At 39.1% G+C, this 16,963-nt stretch overlaps 1 protein-coding gene across 3 annotated transcripts in view; it reads left to right on the top strand.

The window, feature by feature from the left end:
* Window positions 1–16,963, top strand: part of TRPM3 (transient receptor potential cation channel subfamily M member 3) — a 386,409-nt gene that overhangs the window by 267,223 nt on the left and 102,223 nt on the right. For all 3 annotated transcript variants that reach the window (XM_058043663.1, XM_058043665.1, XM_058043664.1), the window contains exon 6: window positions 3,039–3,210. In XM_058043663.1, the coding sequence (XP_057899646.1) occupies window positions 3,039–3,210 (172 nt within the window). The remainder of the gene's footprint in view (window positions 1–3,038; window positions 3,211–16,963) is intronic.

Raw genomic sequence — 16,963 nt, 5'->3', positions numbered from 1 at the left:
GATACAGAGTGCCATATTTGTAGCATATGTGGAGAATTTTTGAGCATGAACCAAAAGGTCCAGGAACCTCTGCATTAAATCGGGAACTACTCCGTTCCCTGGTATGCTCCAGAGGAACAAGGCTGCAGAAATGGCTTGATTTGAACGACAGCTGCCACTCCTTGGGAAGCAAGGCATGCATCTCTTTCTTTTTCCATCACTACTTTGAGCTCACTGTTTGTCACAAACTCTTTGCCTCCACATAGACTGCTCAGATTCATGCACTGGTTCACATGGCACTTGCAGGCTCGTTGTCATGGTGAGTTACCCTGAGAGATTTTTCAAGTTTCTATGTTCAGTGTCATGTGCCTGCAGGGAATCTAAGGAGAACAGCAATGCTTCTCATTCAAGCTTGCTGCCACCTCAGGGTGCAAAGGCAAGGGCTGGGGTCAGCCCAGCCACTTACCTATTGACAGAATTCCCTCAGCTCATGCAGCATGAATACTGCTTCATGGCATGGCTGCTGTCACATTCATTAAACTCTATTTGGAGAGACTGTCTTGAGCACTAGCTATTCCTTTCAACTCCACAGAGGAAGATGTCAAGGGACATTATTCCCTATTCTCCCTATTCTTGTTGGAAGGTTGGATGGAACTTTAAGTAATCTGGTCTAGTGGGAGGTGTCCCTGCCCATGGTCAGCGGTCTTTAAGGTCACTTCCAGCCCAAACTGTCATGCAATTCTATATCTGTAAAAAGAGGGTGAGAGCACAGCTTAAAGTCATAGCTTTTCCCAACTATTTAAATTGCTTGTAAAATGCAAGGGATTGAAAAAAAAACAGAGGAATGGAAACTGCAAGAGTCAGAAGTCACAAATCTGCTGAGCGTTGTGGAAGAGCAAGTAACCTCAAGGAAGTAGCCTCAAAGCCTAGTGTGTTCTTACTTCCTGAAGATTTTGTTTACCCTTTTCTCAGGAAAAGTCTCACAGTGTGGTCTAAGAAAAATTTATTTTTTAAAAAAATAATTCAGATGTTGAATTGTGCATGCTGTGAACAATTCAATTGAAAATAATTGTAGTCTCATTTTTGCATCCATTAAATTTATTAATAATGTAACTCACCTTGTACCTAAGCGCAGAACAAAAGCATAGCTTCCTAATCTGTCCTGCAGCAGCATTACTGAGCCAATATATGAAGGCTTCAGTACTGCAGCTCATTAGAGCTGCAGATCAAGATGTCACAGTTTTTTAGCTGTGACTCTCAGGAACAAACCACAAGCTGCCAGGAGAATTTCCTGCACAGTGGCCTGTACTCATACAATGAATGGGCAACTCAAGGGACTCCTCTTCTGTAAGGCCTTGCTGGTGTCCATTTATTGAGACCTGGGATAGATAACAGTGTAGAAAATCTGCGCTGTTTTAATTTGATTTTATTTGTTTCTTAGGGATGCGAGAAAGAACCTTCCTTCTCTTTCTGACAGTGCCATGTGCTACATGGTTTCTGTATCTGAAGCTAGCTATTAAACACATTCCAGCAGTGTACTGATATTTGTTGAGTCATATGCAGCTGTAGAATAAATTGCTGTGAATGGGTTACCTAAAGAAACAGCATTAGAAAAATTTTAGCCAGAGCTATCACCTGTTCTCACAGAGTGTAGTGCACTCCCTTGCTGTTGGCCAGCTGCCCTCCAGGTCTACTCAGACCTATTCGCTCCTTTTGCAGGACAAAGAGCTCACAGAGTACCCTTTACATGACAGTTTATAACAGCTAAAGAAGTTTGTGTATTTCTCCTTGCTGGCTAAGAATTGATCAAACTTAGACAGACATTTGCAAATGAAAATAATGTATAGAGAGAGATCTCTGGCTAAAGAATTGCTAATACATATTATTTTTAAAGAATTGTGTCTCAGCTGGAGATGTCTTTAGAATTACAGAGAGAGAAAAGCTTAGGAATAAATCAATAACCTATTATATTTCTGTCTGCAAGCATCTATGTCAGATTTTGAGTGTACATATTTATGCATTAAAAGCACTAGATCTGAAAACTTAATGATATCAGAAGTCTGAAGAAAATTCCTTGCAAATGAAGGATAGCTCAGCTGAGTTTTCTAACAAGTCCTTATATCACTTCTTCAGCTAGGACTTCATTTTAGGGATTTTCTGTTTTGTCTCTCCAAAAGGACAAGACATACATAAGAAAGGCAAGGAATAGTATTGCCAGAAACCCTTTGAAGTATCAGTCAGAATGCCTTGACACAACACCAATTCTTTTGCTGTGTTAGCACAGTCTTGCTTATGTCAATAGACACCCACCAAAGCAGCTGACAGCCAAATGTGGCCCCATGCTATTATTTGGTCTGTCTGGTAGCTATGAGTGGGATAATTCTGTGGCAATTTACTCAGTCTGCTGCACAGTTTCTCCTGATGAAGTCAAATCAAAGGAAGTGAAGCAAGCTCCCCATTGAACAGAAAATTTTTAGAGCTGTTGTCAACACACACAACTGCCCTTTCACTGATGCTAGGAGTGGGCCAATAGTTTTTCCAAGAAAATTGAAAATGGGATGTAATAACATGTATACACCTCTCCAGGAGGGGAACTCACCTGTATTTGTGTATCTCCTGTGCTGGTGGTTCTGCATGAACCGGCACTGGAGGCATGATGCTGGGTGGGGTCTGTGAAGGACAAATCAAAGAATTTGGTCAGAGCAAGGTGAGATTTTACACCAGCTGTCCAGATAGTCAGCATCAGACAGGGTGTACAGTGTGTGTGTAGGCACCCAGACCTTTGGAGCATTAGCTGGATTTTAAAGGAAGCAGTGAACATTGATACTATTGAAACAGATTACCATGGAAAACCCTTTAAGCCACATCTGCATCTGAAAGGGAAGTGTTAAGGTCATTTTCTACTTTACACACAAAAGACAGTAGTACTCAAGTGCAGTACTTTAATTTTGATTTTTTTTTCTTTTGTTTCATCTTGTCAGCTCATATCTTGTAATTTATTTAGTTCAGACGCTCTTCTGTTAAGTGTACCTTCTTTTTCCTCTGTCTCTAAAATGCAGGTGGTCCGACCATACCAGACGATGTCCAATCCCATGAGCAAGCTGACAGTGCTCAACAGCATGCATTCTCATTTTATTTTGGCTGACAATGGTACTACTGGTAAATATGGAGCAGAGGTAAAGCTTCGTAGACACCTGGAAAAGCACATTTCACTTCAGAAGATAAATACAAGTGAGTAACATGTTGCTTGTATTGCTTTATAATTGCAAAAACCACTCAGTTTAAAGAAGCAATAATTCTGCACATTTGGGGGAGTGGTTCTACTGTCTATGGTGACCATGATCTAAGGAAAGCAAATAATGAACAAAGAAAATAAAATTATATTTAAGAGTGCAATGTGTTTTAGACTGCACAGCAGAAATAACTGGATTTGTTTCTGCTAAGTTTCAAGCAGTATTTGCTAAGTTTCAGATTCTGCTGAGGTCTTGGGTAGCCTCTCTTCCTTAGAACTTTGTACAGTTAGGTTCTCCTTCATTTAGTAAAGAATAAGGTGAAATTAGTACAGTTACAGAAACGGGTAACAAAATGTAAGGGAGAGTTTTTTATTAAAAGGGTTTTGCAGGTTGAAGAGACACTGATATTTATAGGCTGTGAGAGCGTTCCATAAAAGTGCTGCTATATCTTTGCACTGTGTATATTAGTTTCTCCTAGGCAGCTGTCATTAGCCAAAGCCAGAAGCTGAGTTATGAACCTAGGTGTTCCTTCCACTTCATCTTTTGCAACTCTGATGAAATCACATCAGACCAGACTGAAGCCCCAGTTTTCTCTAAAAGTTATATTTTTTTTCTTTTCATGTACTACTTTCATACCTAAAAGAAAAAATAATCACCTAAGTAAGCATTGTGCATGGATAAAATAAAATATCATATCTCACTACTAACATTATTATTTATGTAGTGTACCCACTCTTGATGCTTGATGTAGTGTACACATGCTTTGAGATGGTGACTTAATTATTGTTTTGGTCTTGCAAATTAACATCAGTGTTGTGCCTCCATTAGATTTCTTTAGGAATAAAACAGATCTAGTTTTTCAAAAGTGATCATATGCAGCCTTTCTGCTAATAACTCTCTTGAAACACGCAATTTTGAGGAATGGTGGAACTTTTTGTGACATAGGTACGTGAAACTGGAATGAGACTAGGAAAAGCATTTAGCTCTCAGACATCAGATGCCAAGGAATTACAGGCAGGCACAATTGGGTGAACAGAAATCAGAATGCTCTTCATGCTTGATAAAGTTTTCTGTATGATGAATGCAATCCTTAAATTAAAATGTTGTGCCACTTACAGCCTTCAACAGCACTGCATGAACTCCACTCACTACAGGCTTATTGTTTTTAGGCTATCACAGTTACATTGTTTTTTCTCAGAGTACTATATAGATATGCACAAAATGCATGCACCATAAGCAGTGGGTGCATGCCTGGGAGCTTCCTTAGAAAATGAAGATGGTGTAATCTAATCCTTGCTTGACCAGCAGCAAAAAGGCACTTTTTTGTGTGTGTGTGCCATAAATGGCATATCATGAAAATACATAAGATTGTGGTATAAACAGCAGTTATTTTGAAGGCCTTTAAAAGAAATGTGTGAGCTTTTATAGTTTACGTCACAACATTATGGTGGTAAAATCTTATCTTAAAAAATAAATCTCTTTAGAGAGATTTAACTAAATTCAGATTTGGTCAAGAGGTTTATCTTTTAAAAAGTGATGGATGAAACTATAAACTTTGGTGGTTCAAGTCAAATGCTTGCTCGACTTCTTCAAACATCTAAAAAAATTAAGAACTTCTCTTCTCTGGTTTCTTTCTGCAGTATGCCCCACAAACAAAAGTAAGCACCCTCCTTTTCACTTTCCTCTGTGACAGAGACTGTCCACCATTTAACCACTCGCTCCCTTTCTCTCTTATAAACACAAAGATACTTGGATCTCACAGCACTTCCTCAAAATAGAAACCTGAAAAAATTGTTCAAAAAGAAGCCTGCCAATAAGATTTGTACATCTTGGTTCAGTGGCATCCAGAATGCTTCTGCAATGTTTTGTTTTTCTTTGCTTTAAAAGAGGGTGACTGAGTCCTGCCCACACTCTCGTTATTAGGAAGTTGACCATATGGATGAGAAAGACCACCTGCCTTGTTGGGTCAGCCAAACAGATGGCCAATTTCTGATGCTTTTCTTTACCCTTATTTATAGCAGAGCAATGTAGATCCTCCATCCTGTGCATGACTGGGCTTTGCTGCCAAGGGATTTTTATCCAAATGGGAGTCTGTGCAGCCATGCATGTATGTCTTTATTTACCATATTCCACTGGCAAGCATGTGGAGTGAGGAAAAATACTGACAGCATCACAATTTTCTTTGTGAGAGGCTCAGGAAAAGGTGCAATTTTTAGTTAATCACTAAAAAAGAGAGTCTGCTCTAGAAAACAGAACAGATTTAGGAACTCGTAAACAATTGATAACTTTTTATTTCACAGCCTGCCCCTCAACAGTAGTGCTGAAAGTAGATTTTATTCTTATTTTTAAGCCTGCCTGAGTTTGACACGCTAGGCTTGTCATTTCTTCTTATCTGTTTTCGTTTGCTTTAACTTTGTTTTTCTCCAGTGCAGTGATAGCTCTGCTGGATATTTGGGGTCACATATAGTTCAAGCTTTAAACTTGTTCTCATATATTAAAGACTCAGAAAATGGCATTCCCTTCATATAGACTACAGTAGTGGCAGTCTCTTTTATAAAACTTAAGACTAAATTGGATCATTAAATATGTCAGATAATTCTGTTAGTCTTAGGTTTTTTTATTCCTAATATGGCATCATTATTAGTAATTCAGCAGTATCCAATGTCTTGAATCAGTGTACTATAAAATAAGAATAAGAACAGGAATAATAATAGGAAGAAGAAGAAGAATCTCCAATTATGCCCCTTACAAACACTAGGGAAAATATTTTATCGAGTATTCTGTTTTCCACTACCTTTTTAGGTTTTACCACTTGTACTACTCTTATTTTGTCCTTAGCAAATACTCAGGAACTAAAAAATAGTTTTTAGAAAAGCAGAGAGTGACATTTGTGGCCCTGAGCCTGCAAGTTCAGTGCAGAGTCACTCAGCTGAGCAACTACCTGGAGGTTAATTTGATGCTTTAATGCTCAGCACAGGTTTTTCTTATTTTCACAAAGGAAGACTATTTTAACACAGCCCAGCAACCATCTCTTGAAGTGAGCCTCAAGTTGTCTCAAAGTCCTGGAATTTCAAAGTGCATCATTTTGAAGCATGAAATTTTGAAAATAAGAACTTTTCTAATAGTGTTTTAAGATCAAAAGGAAATATTCAAAGTAATCTAATCAGAAATGTTTCTGCTTTCCAGTTCAAAAAATATTTGGGTCCTGGACTTTTTGCAGAATTTTCAAGGAACAGAGATCACTTGAAGATATACACTGGAAGGAAGGAAAGATATCTTTGTAACTATCTCTGCCATAGAGTTTATTTATATAGCATTACATGGTTAATTCAGTAGCTCATGTAAAAGTTTTTACATTGAAATATGGAGTCTATACTGTTCAGAAATATTGTATTAATGAGCAGAAGATTCTCAGGATAAGGGTATAGAGATTTTTAACACAATAAAATGCCCCAGCTCGATAGGGAGATGCAGAAATTGGAGGGCAGCTGTGTTTCCATTTCTGGGCTCTCCTTATACTGTTCCATGGCAGGAAGGGATCCACAGCATGTCAGGCTGATGTAATCCACCACTGCCAGTTTACTGATTTCTGATTCACTGCTTCTGGAACTGCTCAAGAGACTAAACTTTGTCTCATTGCCTTGGACACAAGACAGCTCACAGCTGTTTGTAGAATGACAGATTACACATAGACTGGAACAGACTTCTGAAGGTCCCCAGTGTGAGTCTCTTCTCAAAGAGAAGTATTTGCAATGCTGAGTAAGTTTATCTATAGCTTCATTTGGCTGATGACCTTCAGTAATTAATATTCAACCTTCATTTAGCTGATTTCCTCCTATATTAATATTCAACCTACTCCAATCTATAAGGACTCCAGCAAAAGGTTTACAAACTTTCCCCAGCCCCATCACCAGCGTGTTATCTGAAGCTAACAAACTGCTACTTTTGGACATTTTCCCTTCAGAGAACCTCACCCTGTCAAGAAAAATATGGCTCAGACACCTTTTTAACATCACTGCAGGTTGTAGAACAGGTATAGGATAACTCCTTAGACTCCTTTTCAAAAGGTTAAACAAGCACTGCTGTCTCGAACTCTCCTCCTTAGGCATATGCATCTTTCCTCTGGATCCTTGCCAGTTTCTCCTCATCCTTCATGGGTAGCCCAAACCTGCATCCAGGGCTGCAGCTACAGCCCTGCTGGTGATGAACAGAGTGAGCATGGGGTAAGGGCCCACACATGGCACACTGGTCTATTGCAGCCCAAGTGCCTGGCATGCTTCGTGTGCACCAAGAGCGTGCTGGTGCCTCACATTCATACAGTGGGCACTCACTGTAACCCTGACTCCATGACCTAAGGATATGGTTATCTGCTTAGAACAAAAGATGCAAGTTTTACTCTGAACAGCTATAATTTACATTGGAATTGTCTTTTAAGAATTAACACAGAAAAACTGCAATTTATGTGGGATTTTTCAAGTTTGGACTTGATTTTCCTAAATATCATACAAGTCCTTACTGTCTTTGAGACCTAAAATCCATTTAAAACAATGAAGTCTAATTGATTATCTTTATAAAAATAACTAAAAGACATTAGGCATCCCTCCTCAGGACACAGTCTGCCATGATGTTGCAGCCTCTGATTTAATTATTCTTTTTCTAAAGTTCATGTGCATCCCTCAATGTCATCTTGTCTACACTATTCCTTGGTTGGAGTCATTCTGAAGTGCTATGTTTCAATGCTAAATTTTATTCAGAACGAATACAAGGACTTTCTTCTTTTCTTTCTCTTTTCCCTGATGCCTGAGAAGTCTTCAGTGCATTGTAAATTTTTTATACCCTTTACAACTGCTTTTTCCAAAATATTGTATACTTAGACCTTCTTTCTAATAGGTCACAATGGTTCAAAGAAATGTTTCCAAAGAAGCTGTTTGGAGAAAAAAAAAAAAAAGGCAGAATAATTTTCACCAGTATGGTCACTGGTTTCAAAATGAATGCATATCTTATGATCACTCAAGATGTGGAAGTGCAGCTAGTCTATTTTTTCCCCATCCTGTGGAAGTACTAGTGGTCAATACAGAAAAAGAACTTCGTATGTCACCAAACAGATGATGTAATCTATTAGCAGAGAAAGGAAATAAATGAAGTAATTACTAGAGATTACCTATTGCAAATTCTGCAATTATACCATTCCTGGACACTAGCAAGCTATTTTTCCAAAGAGCTGTAGAATGGCCTGGTCATTTGCTAAGATGTACTTCATTACCATTTCTGCAGAGCATTCCTGAGTAATGCAATAGGCACATCAGTTGTACCTTGAACCAGAAATATAAAAGAAATCTGTCTACAAAATGTGCGTTGGAAGCTACAAGTCATAAAATATTCATTCCTGCTACTCCACAGATGGTTAGATTAGAGTAATTACCAATGTAGCAACTCAGATAATACATTTGATCTGAGGTCTGTTAATCATTTTCAAACAAAGTCCAATAGGTTGACATGCCGTGGGTTTCACTCATTTTGTGATTACACAGAACAATGTTTTCTCATTAACAAGTGTGATCTAGAATTACTTCATATTACATATAAAGGGCCTCTACCAGCACTTGCAGAATCTTCAAAAATCCTACCTAAAGCTTGTCCCTTTTGGCTCCAGATTCATGTTTGCAGTTTTATAATATTCATTTAATTTCATTCCTTCTGTTTGCACTATGGCCTTCCTTTCACATGATATAGTTGTTGGTGTTAACTGACTTTTTATTGGTGCTCAAAGTATTCTCAAGTCTTTAAAGAGCTTACAGCACGGTTGCCAAGCACTTGCATCACAAATGCTTACTTTCCTTCTTCATATGAGTGCTCTTACTGGAGCAGAGGAGCAAGACAAGGACAGGGATTATTTATATATATAATGATCATTGCACATTGCACATTGCATGTATGAACTCTTTTAATTTGAATGAAAGGTGTTGTGAATTAATAAGAATGTTGAACGTTTTAAAAGAACACATCTAATTTTGTCAGCAGAAGCAGAATGTGGACATGACACAGAAGCTAGCATAGCCCACCACACTGCAGCACAGCACACACTCATAGCATCTTCTTGTGTGTGCATGACCATTTGGTGAAACATACAGTCATTGTCTGTCTTTTGTGTACATTTCATGTCTTATACCACATATGGGTCAGTAATAAAATTTGTGTTCAGCATGTGTTAGGAAGGAATGTGTCAGGAAATGGCAATGTAGTGAGTGGTTCAAAGAGCAGGAAAAGCTTTGTGTGATATTTGCATACCTGACAAATGTCTTGAAAATATACTGACCACCTGCTAATGGCGTTTTATTTTTAGATCCAGATATTTTACTTATATTGAAGGCTTTGTACATCAAAATATTAAAACCTTTGTCAGAAGACTGCCAGAATTTTCCATTCTCTGTAACTCTCTGACAGAGGTTTAAAATTGTTACAATGTGCTTTGGAAATAGATGAAGTCCAGTCAGTAAAGCAGTGATGTTCAAATCGGGGTTAACAGCTACCATCACAGATTAAAATGTAAGAAGATGTAACGTTTCCTCTAATGATTTAAAAGATGATCCCATACTTGCTAGATTTCTGACATTTTATAGTATTAGACACAGCCTCAGAGAAGGAAAGAGGCAGGTGAAAAGAACAAAATGTGCCCAAGGACTTTACTAACATGAGGAATGAGTGTAACAAGCATATGTAATGTCACCTAGCCAGCAGAAGTCGAGGCTGTGCTAATGAGGAGGGAAGACTTTTTTCTGCTATTGAAAACTCTTTTCTCTTCATAAAATTAGCTACCACATTCTTCTTCAGAAAGAGTTATCTGGAAAAAAATAAAAAGGCAAAGAAAAAAAAAGCTCTTTTCTTAGATTTTTAACAATTCCATTTCCAGGAGAACCAGAAATAATGTAAAAATATGGATATGTAACAAAAAAACATATTTGAAACAAGAATATTGAGCCAGAGGATGTAAAGGCAGTGTAAGTGGAAATAGACCCCTTCAAAAAAAATCAGAAAGTTTGAAGTAGTTTGCTTTATTTTGTATCTTTCATAAACTTTTCAACCTTTTATAAATCTTTTAACCTGTATACTCTATAGCCTTTTTGAGCTTGCAAGAACCACTTTACACTGCTAGGTCCATTCCTACACATTGAAGCATGTTAATATTTCTGAGAAGATGACCACACCAAATCCTCAGGGTGTGTAGATCCACCCTGTGAAACTAATACTCTTCCTTTGAGCAGTGCATTTCTGGAGGAATTGTCTCCCAGACACAGAGGACTAAATGTAGAATTGTACTGTTCATTACCATGCTGCAGTTATTCTCATTCCAAACATGCCATTTGGTGCTGAAGGCTTGTTCTACCTGTATGTTGTTTGAAAAACAGACAGACAATAGGCATTGGAACCTGTGACCTTGTATTTAATCTTTCTTTTTTATAGAGTTGGTTAATGTAATTGAGTTTTGGTAGGCCTGTGAGAAAAACATTACCTCTGAATAAGAAATTGATAGACAAAGATGGGTGATTTGATTAGGTAGAGAAGACAGTTTAGACAGTATAATATGTCAGCAATATCTGTTCATGTGACCCGTGGACTTCCCTTTGTCATCCTATGCCTGAGAATATATGAAGGGGGCTGGGGAGGCAAAGGGACGTTCAACTGTCATCACTGGCACCTTCTCTGACCATTACATCATCATCAAATGCATTGGAATTCTCATTTGATTCAGATTTTTCCTTCATGTCCTGTGCAGTCCTAGATGCATTTTCATAAGTACATATCTAGGTACAGACTACTTTCTAGGAGAAGAAGTCTGCTTCAAAATCAAAAATTTGACTACTGTGAAATTTCAGTAAACCCCAGAACTTCTTGAAGTTTTGACTCATTTCAGATTTTGTTAGAGATTGGAAACTTGGGTTTTTTTCATGAGAAGCATCATGATGTTTGTTGATCAGACACTGAAGACAAACATATCTCAGAAAGGGTTGACAAAGCACAATGTTACAAATCATTATTGCAGCACTCAATAGATCCATGCAAGTGGATCTATAAACTCCTTTCACAAACTTGAATTTAAACAGATCAGTTTATTTAAAACATGTGTTTTCATATGATTCATATAGAAGAAAAAGAGTACAGGTGATTTCAGCTCCCTAATTTTTGGATGTTTTAGATTTATTGAATTCATAAAGCTGCAAAACTAAGAAACATTATTTTAGGATTAATCCACTTCTGCCAAATTTCTGCTATTCTCTATCTCACCTATTGTAGTTTCCTGAAACAGGTGAGAATAAGGGATAATTTTCTAGATTTTCTAGAGACAAATATGTTAAAAATAAGCAAAATATGACAAGGAAAATCACCTCAATATGTCATACGAGGTAATGTAGAATTTGGTTATGTTACAATGCGATAGCTTTTGAAAGTGCTGCATACAATATATGGTAGTGCTCACATCCAAAGGAGCCAGGGAAAGCATCAGGGGAGATCAGAGAAAATGTGAGAATTTCTGAAACTGTAGTTGCTCCTGTGTCTCTTGGGCCATTGCCTACAGGTGATGAGCTCCAAGAGAGAAACTTGTTAGGTCCTCTGGTGCTGCCCTAATTAGCAGTTAACTGTAAGGACAGATAGGGTAAGTTTTGACTGAAATCCACAAAGGTTCCTGTGTGTGAGAGTGTGTGTGTGTGTGTGTGTGTGTGTGTGTGTGTGTGTGTGTGTGTGTGTGTGTGTGTGTGTGTGTGTGTGTGTGTGTCTTTGAACTTGAAGTGCCAGCTTTGAACTATGTATTGCCATTTTATCCAAGTGGTTGCTTGGATGCTTGTAAGGCTCACAAATCCCAGGGCAGAGTCTTACATAGGCCCTTCCCATGTCACATTTCTTCTGAGGACTCTGTGAAATTTATGCTTCTGCAAAGACAAGTAAAAAAATCAAAAGAAGATACCACAAATCTTTTCTCATTACCATGATGAATTTCCTTTTGAGAAGTTTTTAGGATCAGTCTATTATTAAATGAAGATATGGCTCCAGGTGTCAGGTCCACAGATTTTTCTTCAATGTCAGGTCTAGCAGGATGGCAGATACATCAGTAGGTAGATTTAGAGAGGTGAGAAAGGAGCACTGAACAAATAGACATGAAAATTAAAGTATCAAGGTAGAGCAGAAGAGAAAGGAGAACAGACTGGGACAAAATAATACAATCACACTCCTAGCAAAGACGAGATAAAAGAAGACTATGGATTAAGCAGAAGGAGACAGAGAGGAAGTGAAAATGTGATTGGGCCACCAAAAAGAAAATAATAAAGATAAGAATGCAGAATGGATGTGAACATAACAAGGAGACAAAGGAGAATGAATGGAAACTACAAAGGCAAAAAACATAGCCAAACAAAATAAAATTCATAGTAGTGATTTTAAATTGTGTTTGGGAAACAAGAAAATAAAAAGGAAATTACAGCATGGGTTTAGGAGGGGTAGATCATGTTTAACCAACCTGGTCACCTTTTATGATCAGGTAACCTGCCTAGTGGATGCAGGGAAGGCTGTAGATGTTGTTTACTTGGGTTTCAACAAGGCCTTTGACGCTGTCTCCCACAGCATACTCCTAGACAAGCTGGTAGGCCGTGGCTTGGACAGGAGCACTCTTTGCTGGGTTCAGAACTGGCTGCATGGCCGGGCCCAGAGAGTGGTGGTGAATGGTGCTGCATCCAGCTGGCGACCAGTCACCAGTGGTGTCCCTCAGGGATCTGTACTGGGGCCAGTTCTGTTTAATATTTTTATTGATGACATGGATGAGGGTTTAGAGTCTTTAATTAGCAAATTTGCAGATGACACTGAGCTGGGAAGGTGTGTTGATCTGTTAGAGGGATGGAGGGCTCTGCAGAGGGACTTGGAACGGTTGGAGGGATGGGCAGAATCTAATGGGATGAAGTTCAATAAGTCCAAGAGCCGAGTCCTGCACTTTGGCCACAATAACCCCCTGCACTGATATAAGCTGGGGACGGTGTGGCTGGACAGTGCTCAGGTGGAAAGGGACCTGGGGGTGCTGGTTGACAGTCGGCTGAGCATGAGCCAGCAGTGTGCCCAGGTGGCCAAGAAGGCCCATGGCATCCTGGCCAGTATCAGGAACGGTGTGGCCAGCAGGAGCAGGGAGGTCATTCTTCCCCTGTACTCAGCACTGGTGAGGCCTCACCTGGAGTATTGCGTCCAGTTCTGGGCCCTCAGTTTGGGAAGGGCATTGAGACGCTGGAGCGTGTCCAGAGGAGGGAAACGGGGCTGGTGAGGGGCCTGGAACACAAACCCTGTGAGGAATGGCTGAGAGAGCTGGGGGTGTTCAGCCTGGAGAAAAGGAGACTCAGGGGGGACCTTATCACTCTCTACAACTTCCTGAAGGGTGGCTGTGGTGAGCTGGGGGTCGGTCTCTTTCTACGGGCAACAACAGACAGAACAAGAGGACACAGTCTCAAGCTGTGCCAAGGCAGATACAGGCTAGAATTAAGGAGGAAGTTTTTCACAGAAAGAGTGGTCAAATACTGGAATCATCTGCCCAGGGAGGTGGTGGTGTCACCATCGCTTGATGTGTTTAAAAAAGACTGGACGTGGCACTTGGTGCCATCATCTAGTTGAGGTGTTAAGATCATTGAGTCCAACTCAGCATGGGTTGGACTCAATGATCTTCAAGGTCTCTTTCAACCTAGAAATTCTGTGATTCTGTGATAGTCACCAAGCCTATTGTAGAAATGTCAAAAACTAAATTGAAAAGAAAAAATAAGTCAAATTGTTATGAGCTTCTTTTTATTAGTAGTGGTTGTGTATCATTCAATCACACATAATCCTCTAGTTCTGTGAATTTCAGGAACACAGCAAATACTCTTAGATTTTTTTTTATTGGCTTTCCAGATCAGTTTGATTTCTTTAGACATAGAACTGGTAATGAGTCTCCAAAAAATGGATGTTCCCCTTAATTTCTGAATACACAAAACTACTAAACCTGCTCAGAAAAGAGTAGAATGACTTTGACCTCTTTTCTCTCTCTCTCTTTTTTTTTTTTTTGTTTTGTTTTGTTTTGTTTTTTAATCTGTAAGTTTCTCTCCTTTTGTTATGTAACAGTTCTTGAAAGGCTAAAAGAAATACCCCTCTTATCTATGCCATATCTGGAATAAGAGGTTCTGCTCTAGTGAAGATGCTCGAGACAAGGGATGTGGAAAAGGAAAAACTGACTAAAAAGTGGAGCTATGTGAAATTAGGTTTGAACTAGAAGTGACATTTGGGAGATGTTCCTGTACTTCTGGGTAATAAAACCCAGCATTCTTTCCCATCATCCTGTGAAAGCAAAATCCATTCCCTTTTTTCCAGTTGTGATCACTTAGTAATGTAATTGTTCTAGTGGTAAACATATTGCAACTGTGATTTGGAGAACTGGAGCATGCAGATTGTATGGGCAGGTGATCTTATCCCTCTGCCTTTTGCTATTGGTATTTTAGCCAAAAAGGTGTCATACACATTAGAAGGTTTTTCCAAAAAGTTTCCTGAAAACAAATGCCTAGAAAAAGACCCAAGTTGTAATGTTATTTCAGTGTAACCTAATATGAAGGATCTGGACTATTTTATGATGTTCTGTTATCACTTAGCCTTTCTAAGCTGGTTGGGACCATAGGGAGTACCACATAGATGTCCAGAGGTGAAGCAAACACATTTGTGTGGTCAAACCTTTTAATGACTGTTGTCAATTCAATATAAATTATTTGAATTTGACTTCATTGTAAATTTTAAATCTATTTGAGCATCACTTACCTGCTGTATTAACAGCAGAAGAGCAATTTTTTTTGACTCTGCATTTCTGTAAGGCAAATATTGGTTGAGAATTTTAAAATTATTTTCCTCAATCTTTTAGGCTTATGCCAGCTCTTCTGCTTATTAAGATTCCAACTCATGTTTAATTGTTTATCCAATCTGTGCAGGTAGCTTGCGCTAGGATATATCCAGGTACTATGTAAACACTTGGCCTGAAATGTTTCTGGAAGGCACAGGTTTCATGTGGAGTTTCTTTCAGCCATTGTTAATACATCACGCTGCTGCATACTCTGCTTGTCCCATGGAGCATGGCAATAGCCTAGAAACTGGACTTCTAAGACAGACTTCTTGAGCTAAGGACTTTCTTTATATTTCTTTAACTTACCAGAACCACAAAATTCTGATACAAATTTCAAGACACCTTAAGCCTCTCAAAAAAATTGGAAGGAAATGCTATTTTGTGGTGCTTCAAATACAAATGAATAAGGCTTATTAGTCAATTTCCCCTCAAAAATCATAGTTCATCATATATATTTAGGTTAAAACTAAGGTCAGATTTGATCAAAATGTAGTTTAAAGCCAGCTAAGTTCTTATTACTGCATCAGTATTGTTATTGAGCTTCAGAACAGTTTTATCAATTATCCGCTGACAATTAAATGAGATTTTCTGCTAAATACCTCAAGTAAACAATCCTTGCATTAAAAGGCCCTGTGTAAAATAACCTCATCTGTTGAATTAATAGCCTGTATCTGGGAACATGTCATCTGTTTGATGCAATTAAAGTTTTTTTACACTATGGAGCATTTGTGCAAAATGGTCTGTGTGCCTTTCCATTCACTGTGCACTAACAAACACTTGTAGGAACTCTAACACAGCTAAATCTATTGATTTGTATTTTTGGATTTGTTTGTTTGTCAGTCAGTAAGGGAGCATTGAGTTTACCACTCACAGAAGCCATTATCCTAGGAGAATTTTACAGTTATAAAGGTAGCTCTTGTCTGCAAGCAGCAGATCCTTTGCAAGATGTTCACAAGGTATTGGTGAGAAACAAGTCTAAAGCCTGTCATTGGAATTGTCTACTGCTAAGAGTCTATTGTCTCATTATCTGAGATAGGCACATGCAAACCCGAGGTATGATGACCAGCAGAGAAACCTGCTAATTTGTGTACCCCACCATCTGCAGTACATCTAGGTCCAGGAAGATTTAGCCATCTGTGGACCTGGAGAGTAGGCCTTGATCGTGTAGAGGCTGCTTGATCATGCGAATACACCTGCTTTCCTGAAGCCCTGTCGAACTCTTCCAGCTCAGTGATGCCACACACATCCCTGTAGATGCCTAGGGTAGGCTCAGGTTTTCTGGGAAGGCTGAGAGCCCTGTTTCTACGCTGCATAGATGAGTAGTGTGTGCCTCGTTAGGAAAAGACGTTGACTGCTCATGCACCGTGTGAAGGTTTGTGCAGACTTACTCTGCCCCTCCTCTGGGACAGCTTGAGCTCTCTCAGTATGTCCACAGTCTTATGTGTAACCTTAATCCTGATGTTCTGCCATTGCATCCAGCCTCTGGAGATCTGGTTCTCCAGCTGCATGTTGTGCATGAGGTGTGACACATTTCCAGCTGTACGTCACTCCTGTGCTAGCTGCTGTGCAGTAACTCCTCCAGCAGGACGGACGCAGGCCCAACATTCCAAACAAGTTTGAATAATTACCAAATTCTGCAGTCAGAATTTCCAGGTAGAAAAAGGAAATTAACGTCGGACAACTCAGACCAAAATGTCTGGCCTGATGAAGGAGCAAAGGTGGCCAGCCGGAAATCAACTCAGGTATGCCTACCACCGTGTAGTGTTATGATACTGAAATTAGACACATTTCTGTCAGGCTGGTCAACTAGAGAGCCTCTGTTTTATCTGACTGAACTCATGACTGAACTTATGGATAGTAT

This window comes from Melospiza georgiana, chromosome Z (genome assembly GCF_028018845.1).
Source record: "Melospiza georgiana isolate bMelGeo1 chromosome Z, bMelGeo1.pri, whole genome shotgun sequence".
Lineage (NCBI taxonomy): Eukaryota > Metazoa > Chordata > Aves > Passeriformes > Passerellidae > Melospiza > Melospiza georgiana.
This window is presented reverse-complemented; position numbering and strand designations above follow the sequence as displayed.